Below are 8,972 nucleotides of genomic sequence, written 5' to 3' on the forward strand. Positions count from 1 at the left end.
TTTTTTTTTTGTACGTTCCAGTAATTGAACAAAGGTAAAGAAATAATTCCGACCTAACTTGTATTAGTTCTGAAAGGGTTTCTCTATTAAAATTTACACATTTAGATATCTTATTAGACATTCCTATTCTATTTCACCTACCATTTCATTGGAATAAACACAAATAGAGTATAAAATATACTATCGTACTTTATTTCACATTTTCCTTTTAAGGAGTTCATTAAAGACCATAAAATTTAGTTTAAGGATAATTCATGATTAATTAGGTATCATTCATAGCTCAAGTATGTGAAGGTTCTAATACCTTTCACATAACTGAATTCCCGATCCCAACTATAGTAATGCAAACCGAAACTACTGATTCCTTAACTTAGGATTAATCTAAAGACCAATCAATAAGCAACCTTAGCTTAGGATTAATCTAGAGACCAATCAATAAGCAGTAATTAAGTGAGCTAACTGTTCTTAGGCAAATAACATGTTAGTGACGACTCCATCGATCTTTTAATATTATTATTTCTCGTCATTCCGGACTTTTCTTTGGAAAGTTGCGACAAAGGGCAAAATCAAAGGCCACTTTAACCATGGCTGGATGATTTGTCATTTACTCATATATGCTGCTACTTGCACCCAAAAAAGTAAACGTTTTATTTACTAAAAGGACTCGTTGGGTCCTTCATTTTATTACAAGGACGTCGCTGTTGTAGATCAAATGCCATATGATGAGCCAAATCAAACCCAGTGTGTGATAAACTAGCAAACGTTACCTTCCTATCTGAATTAAGTTGCCAAAGTTGAACCTGGGCAACTATCCACTGTGCAGGCTAAGATCTCCCTGTAATCACGAGATATTCTGAAAGAGTCATAAACCTTTCCGTCCCTGCTCTTCTTGTACTCGAACAATAGGTTTGAGTGGTCAAATGCTGTAAGCTTTACAAACCCATAGTCACAGTCTCTAAAATAACTCCACTTGGTCTGCAGGGTGGTGAAATTTGAAAGGCTTGCTCCTCCACCTCCAGCAACCACATGTATTGTCCCATTCAAGGTGCCCTTGTAATAGCGTTTCTCTTCGTTTGTGCAGATGTTCTGTGTTGTAGGGAAAAGAAAAAAAAAAAAAACCACTCTTAGTAATAATTTTGTGAAATTTAAACCCAAACAACTGGTTTGGGTAATTGTAGCCAATGCATACTTCATGTACATAAGAGAATTCGGGTTGCAAAACATGGAAGGTTGGGACAAAAATTTAGATCAGCCCTCCTAATACCCCACTTTGGAGCAGCGTTCGGAAATCACTTTCTTTACTTTATTTTTTTTTCAAAAAAATGTTTCATTTAATTTCTAATTAACTCTTGGATACTCTTATCTGTTCTAACCATAAGAAAGATAAGGAAAAAGATACCAGTAATGAAATTCAACCATTAGGCTTGATTCATTTTTAATCACAAAAACTACTATTTTCTCTTTTACAGACAGGCTCGGGTCAGCAAATTAATGATAATAAAAGTAAATCAAAAAGGGGACTAGAAAGAAGGGTGTGTTATGAGTACTAGAAAGACGTCATGTTGTCCAGTTATCACCAAATACTATGTTTCCTATCAAAATATTCGACTAGAAGGGAGATAGATAAAAAAAAGCCAATAGAAATAGTACAGATGGTTGCCAAAATATTCCCTAAAAAAATGGTGAGCTAGCTTAAAATGGAGAGCGACAGCTTCATAAAATACATGACGGTGGCATACCTGGTAAATGGGGCAAATCCTTTCGTAATTGTGCACATGCCCAAAGACGGCTATGTCAACCTTGTACTTCTGCCAAAGTTTTTGAAGGCTTTCCCTCCCCATAGGTTCTGCAAATGATCCTTCTATAGCATAATATAAAGAAGAAGAATAACCCAATACTCGATGTGCAAGGAAGATCAACCATGGTTGCTTCTGCCTATCAACGGAAGCTAGGCAGTGTTCAATGAACTTGTATTGCTCAGTTCCCTCTCTCCAATCATGTTCTGTATCAGCAATGCAAAATCGGAACATGCCATAGTCAATGGAATACCTAGCAATAAAAAATAACATTGTTGGAACACCAGTTTTTGGCATATGGACAACATAAATGGACGATGGAGATGCTTAGAAATCTCTCTTTCTCTATGTCTCCCTCCCTCTAAGCAAGCATGGTTAAATGAACATGCAATGTTATTTTCCAGGGTCTGATATAATTGTTTATTGCTGGTTACTCCACAGTTAAAAAAGTAACAAAACCATGCATACCAAATACCTAGGAAGCATACTAGTGAGAATTTTTATAACCGACTGGTGCAGAATGAAGCAAGAACAAAATTGATGTGTTTCATTCTGCATTAATATAAATGTTTCCAGGTTACAACTCTCTATGCCTATATAGGGATTACCCAAATAGTTGTGGTATATGAAAATATTCATAAGTTAATGAGTGTCTCGCTAACCAATTTACAACGAAGGGGGGTCAAAGGAGTCTATTTAATGATTAGTGTCAAAATAAAATCAAAGAATTACATTCATATGCATGTAGGTTCCTAACAAATCAGATTAGAGTTAAATTGTTCACATCACCATGCCCACATACCAAAATTTAGCCCTGTTCTCAGCAGGAGCATAAAACATAGTCTCAGCCAATACACCACATTCACCTCCCGAATCCATGTTCCCATAGAAAGATCCTGTTCCGGGCCAGTCACGCTCATGGTTACCACTGAAAATACAAATCATCAATCAAAACATAAGAAGTCAGAATAGATAAGCACATACTTCAGGCTTCTCTAGAAGTGCCATAACAAACCTTGCAATCATATAAGGCACAGTTGAGGCAATAGGCTCTATCTGCGAAGTAAATTGATCCCACTGTGAAAGATACCCATTTGCATAACAAATATCCCCAATGTGAAAGACTATATCAATGTTCTTCAAGTCTTTAATGAGCTGCTTGGTAGTGTTAAGAGAACCACGTTGATAATTATGATATTCATTGGAGCCATCAACCTCATCCTGCAGATGAAAAAATAACATAATCATTTAGAAACTGCACCCATTAGGCATATTAGATTGGGAATCACAATCCTTTGAAACTAATCAATGTACACATACAGTTGAAACCTGAAGCCACATAATCTTCATGTAAAATTAGGCAGCATACTAGTAGTGACCCATGCAATGAATGGAATAGCTACAATATTTCATGCATATTATATGACTATTTTTTAACAATCATTAAACTTTAAAAATGATAAATGAGAGAAAAATGCCAAGTCAAGTTTGCCACATATTATTATCAGTAGCAAGTGAAAATAAAGTGTATGCTAAATATGCCCTGTAAAGTTTGCCAAGAGAATTTAAACCTTTCCCATATCACCAAAGATAACTACACGTTGTAGAGAGTTTTGACCAGGATAAGGAGATGCCCTAAACTGGTATATCTGACTCCATATAAATGTACCATTGAACAATCTGTGCCCCAGCTTGTAGGTATACCTGCATGATCAATAGAATTAAATGTAAGGATAAAATGCAAGTGAAAAAATTGAACTGGCTGTCAAATTCCAAACTTAGCATGAATCTAATGATTTGGGATTGGTATCTTTGGTCCACCCAAGGAGTGAAAGAAAAAAAAAATCACATTTTATTGAAAAAAAAAAAAACAATTCTGAAAATATTAAATTTAGTAGACTGATTGGTCATGGATTCAGGTTCAAGGAAACAGCCTCTCTGCATAAAAGCAAGGAGCCTTGTGGGCCAGGGATGCCTTTTTTTTCTCTGTAGATTGCTTCATAAAGAAGAAAATGATTTGTTACAGTAATCTGTTATTACTTGAAAGACAGCAGTTACACTTCATTGTAACCACTGCATTTGAGTAGACTGGTGAGGACCAATATAGGCTGGAGAGGACCAAAAGCCTGCTTCTGTCTCGAGAATCCATGCATCCCTTATCAGTGTCTGGGTAGTCAGTTTGAACAGACTGCTTTGAAACAGGTTTAGGATCTGCCTACAATGGGAAATATATTGGGTTTTTTGCTTGCACATGAATTTTTTTCCTGTGCATGATTCTAATTTTGCAAAAATTTCAGTTTTGGAATTAACTGGAAACTGTTCATATCAATTATATAACTGTGATTATTTTAAGAAGATTAAAAGAAATTCTGTACCAAAAAGGTATTAAAAGAACTTCAGAGGCTGCATGGTTTATACACTCATAAAAAGAGGGATGTTAATTTGACCAATCTTCTGCTAGTTTTTCAATTTAAAACATCAATAATAAAGATCATATACTAGCAGATAAAATATCATACACTGAGTTGGGCCACAATTCCTTTAGAAAACTAGTGTGAATGAATCCAGGATCACGCCATCCCACTGTCCTTGCAGGAGCACCTGCATGTACAAGTCAATAGATCATTAACCACAGGAAACATAACCCACAATAATCCTTCAGAAAGAAATGTCAAATATAAAATAAAAACTCCAGAAATCCACAATAACTAGCAAAAGATGCTTAATTAAACCAAATATACCCTGTCCTGCTTTATTTGCTGCATGTATGTCATCCCTGCATTAAATAATGTGTTTGACCAGTCTACACTGAATTCATAACACCTTCAACTAAGTAATTGAAAGTTGTTCGTGGCCTCAAGTTTAGTATTGACCTAGGGAAACATCTAATTACACATTCGTTACAAAATTTCATGTGATAAAATATAAAATGCATCAATTAAATGTGTTCGAGGAGTTTCATAGATCTGGAATATCCGTTAGTTGCATCAATACTATCTTTGTCACTCTTGTGCCGAAGAAATTTGGGGCTGTCAACATCAAGGATTTCCACCCTATTTGCTTGGTGGGAAGCATTCATAATATCATTGCCAAAGTCCTAGCCAAGAGGATAAAAAACCAATACCGGAAGTCATTGGTCAGTATTAGCAGGCTTTTGTGGCTGCAAGATAGATTATGGATTCTGCCCTCATTGCTAATGAGGTGATGGATACCTATCTGAAGGAACGAAAAAGGGGAATAGTGTGCAAAATGGATATGGAGAAGCATTTGATCGTGTCAATTGGAACTTCCTTCTTTACTTCCTCAGGGAAATGGGCTTTGGGGAGCTTTGGTGTAGTTGGATTGTTTGTACCATGGGATGGCATCTCCTTGATGCCTTGCTAATATAAATCTCTTTTTACTGATAAATAAAATAAAATAAAATAAAATGCATCAGCATATAGTATCTGCTAAGACCCAACTGCATTCAGTTTTACTTATTGAGAAGTTGCCGGAAATCCATTCCTTGGATAAAAGAAGATTGTTGTGCTAAGATTTCAACCCATTCTTGAAGATGTCTTATACAAACAAAACTCGAAACAATAGAAAAATTTACCTACCGCACATGCTGTTACGGTCAAAAGTCAGAGTCCCTGCTGGGGAACGCTTTTGGTCTGCTCCTCGTGGACCCCATTCAACAAAAGGTTCTGCTTCATTAATTCCATATCCACTTGTCCATGTCACAGTCATCTGAGGATTATTTTAAACATAAATAATCTCCTCAAGATGTTGTTAACTCCACAAAAAAGCAAAGGGTGACAAAGTCCTCTCTGAGTAATAACAGAAAGTGCTTGTTCACAAATGAGTTATTTTTATTCAAGTGAAAAATACCACAAATGTAACAAGAAAATTGATGCATGGAGAGTAACAAATATTTTGCTATATGGTGTGCATAACAGTAACAGAGAAATTAGACTTACTTCGTTCCATATTTTTCCTTGAGCCAAGCGTGGGTAAACTGGTGCATTGGGATTTGCAAACGCTATTGTATTTGATACTGCCACCATCTTTGGCTGTTTACAAAGAAACAGAATCCAATTGCAGCATTGGTTGATCACGGTTAAAATGCAGAAAGGAACATAATTTCCAAGCACAACCCATTCATTATGAAAGACATCATGCCAAAAGGGGTAATGAGAAAACAAAAATGAAAATGAAGCGAAAGCCAGACGTAAAAGAAAGATAAAATCATGTTTTTAAAGATAACCCATACAAGCAATGACTCTATTAGCTAACACTAACAAAAAGACAGGAAAATGTGGTATCTTTAAACTCAATTCTTGGGAAGAAAAGAAACCACTTGTGCACACACAGAAACAGTAACTAATATGCATATAAGACATACATACGAACATACATTAAAGGGAAGCTCAGTGCACAAAGCTTTCACATATGCGGGGTCATAAATACATATCTCATACTACTTAGAATCAATGTAGGGCTAAAAAAAACTCAAATATGCAAATTGCAATGAAATCATATATTGTAGGACTCTTATCTCTCTCTCTCTCTCTCGCACACACACACACACACAGCATTTGCTTCTAATCCTTAAATGACTTGATTTGTGCATGTCACAGTAATTAATGAACTTAAATTTATCTCACATTTGAACCATTTTCAAACATTAATTTTAACTTAGACACCAGAAGAATTATGAAAGTGAAATATATTGCATGGTATACTAACATTTTTTGTCATATTTTTGCGATCTAACCAATTTGATATGGAAAAATTGAAAACAGAATATGCATTCAACTTGAGTCATGACCAATGAAAAGGCATTCCACTTGATTCATCAGCATCTTTTTTTATGTCAGTCAAGTGTGTGGTGAAGAATAGAAAGATTATATTTACAAAATGATGCCCAAATGATGAAAAACCAACATATCATAATTAATGCTCTACAAATTGATTCAGATGAGATAATAAGACGATCTACAGAGTTATGCAGATTATACTGGCAGTGGGCAGACAATTGCAAGCATACATTCACTAGTCCACCAGAAAATAGTGCAAAGGAGAAGTCTGATCTCTGGTTAATCAATTGCAGCTTCAAGGACCCTTTTCCCGTATTTGCGTAGTCTGGACTGGTGTAATTTGCATATTGATACTGCAAGATGAGTATGGCAACATGTTCATGACACTTCACATAATCATGTTTGCAGCTTTTAGAGGAAGGCAAGTTAGGAAGTCATTAGAAGAAAGTCATAGCAAAGCAACAACGCACAAACCTTAATAGGTGCAGAACATAATAGTGGTGGACTAACTCTTATATTTTCAGCAGGGCAGAGAGAAGCACTGAAATTACAAAATAGAAGTTTTTTGAAGTTTATCAATACTGCTATAGTTAGATTTGAAATTTAGAAACCACAATAACAAAAAGAAAATTCCAGAATGTAAGTAATTACAATATTTGAAACTTTTTGCTAAAAGGTAAAACAAGGTTGTCCGACAGGTAAAATTACTATACCTGAAATTGGCAGGAGAAAACACCCCAATCCAATCATCAATTGAAGCATCTGGATAGCTATACTCCAGAGTCACCCATTCTGTATTTTGCCCCTAGAAAACAGTAAAAACCATATCAATTCAAAAGCGAATTAAAATGTTTGCACTTTTGTGCATGTGAATTCTGCCAATCAAGGAAGAAACGTCAACTAGTAAATTCAATAACAAAAAAGGTGCTGGATTCGATTTTTTGGAGATGCCCAACTCCCAGTTAATTAGTTTGAAACTTTGAAAAGCAGCAACATTTACTAAAAGCTCCCCTCTTCCACATGTGCACAGAATGCTGAGAAGGGTTATAAGTGCACAGTACATGAAGTTTACCTTCAATCCAAGAATTGCAGGAGATGCTTTGACATAGGCAATGTCATGAGGAGCAAAGACTGCCTTGTGAATGGCAATTTTTGAGAGTGGCTGCTGATTTCCATGTGATCTTGCCTGCTTGAAGCTTGCAAGAACCCACAAAATTGCCAACAAAAAAAACCCCAAAACTCTCATCCCGCCGAAGATATGAAATTAACCAGAAAGGTAGCTCAAGCAAATCCTTCAATGAAACAGGAACCCAAAGTCAAAATTCAAAAACTCACTACCAACTCCAAGGGAAGAACAATTTTTAACTAAGAAAAGTGTCAGTTAAAAGAATTGAGAATCTGACAATGTCATTAACAGCAGAAACACAAACCCAACACAATACCATACGCAAAAATCAAGTTTAAAAGCATATCAGGATTTTGAGAAGAAATGAATGTCACGACCATAAAATGAATCATTACTAGAAAACATTGCCACATACCCACAGAATTATCGATCACTTGAAACAATAAACAAGCTCTTTTAACAAAAACAACTCAAGAATTAAACACGCACAATGTGCATATTCAGCACAAGACCATCAGTTCTCTGTCTGTGCCCGCAGAAACATCATAAAGCAGTTGCCGATGATATTGCAACTACACTAACCGATAAATTTTTTTAAGAAAGCAACATGCCGTCAACACAAGCCTATGAAAAACGTTGAGTAGAAAAAGCAGGTGCAGAAAAAAAGGCCACTGACCTGTAGAAAGTAGAGATTGTGTTCTTTCAAAGATGTCCAGAAATCAAAACCGAACAAAACGATAAGGGATGAAAAGGGATTTTCGAATCTTTGGAAGGAAGTTTCTAGGCGACGCGAAATTTGAGCCGCGTTGCCCAGGCGGGCAAGGCAATTATTGGTGGCGCTCCAGATGGAGCTAATCAGCTGGCGCTCGAGAGACGAGGCAGACCCCGAAATGACGTCCGTCTGATGGTGGCGAAGGGGGGCATCCCAATGCACCTTCAATATTTTAACTAGTGACTAATATTTTATTTGGGGATAAAGTATATTTTATACCCTAAAATTTTAGTCAACCTTTGAAGTTTTTGAGACTAAATTTGAATTGGTTAAAATTAAGGAAGCGCATTAATTCAATTAATTAATCGACTCACTTAAATAAAATTTAATTCTAAAATCTAAACCGAATTCATCAAAATTTTATATTTAATCAAACTATTGAACCGAATTTTGATTAAATTAGTTAATTAATTTAATATTACTTTTTTAATATATATAAAATATAAATAATATAAAATAAATAAATAAAATTTTAGCGT

At 35.6% G+C, this 8,972-nt stretch overlaps 1 protein-coding gene across 3 annotated transcripts; it reads right to left on the bottom strand.

Annotated features, from left to right (window-relative positions):
• Positions 1-624: 624 nt before the first annotated feature.
• On the bottom strand, positions 625-8,678 carry LOC131153352 (probable inactive purple acid phosphatase 1). Of its 3 annotated transcripts, none has more exons than XM_058105616.1 (13): positions 8,398-8,678; positions 7,668-7,887; positions 7,309-7,400; positions 7,070-7,136; positions 6,826-6,948; positions 5,756-5,848; positions 5,396-5,525; positions 4,316-4,397; positions 3,368-3,500; positions 2,812-3,017; positions 2,599-2,724; positions 1,740-2,049; positions 625-1,086 (listed from the first exon to the last, which is right to left on the bottom strand). In XM_058105616.1, the coding sequence occupies exons 2-13, from the start codon at positions 7,839-7,841 to the stop codon at positions 781-783; spliced, it is 1,842 nt and encodes a 613-aa protein (XP_057961599.1). In that variant the 5' UTR covers positions 7,842-7,887; positions 8,398-8,678; the 3' UTR covers positions 625-780. The 3 variants fall into 3 exon arrangements, with proteins under 3 accessions (XP_057961599.1, XP_057961600.1, XP_057961598.1); XM_058105617.1 differs by having other exon boundaries at positions 8,211-8,678; XM_058105615.1 differs by having other exon boundaries at positions 8,137-8,649.
• Positions 8,679-8,972: the final 294 nt, after the last annotated feature.

Source organism: Malania oleifera, chromosome 4 (assembly GCF_029873635.1).
Source record: "Malania oleifera isolate guangnan ecotype guangnan chromosome 4, ASM2987363v1, whole genome shotgun sequence".
NCBI classification, from domain to species: domain Eukaryota; kingdom Viridiplantae; phylum Streptophyta; class Magnoliopsida; order Santalales; family Ximeniaceae; genus Malania; species Malania oleifera.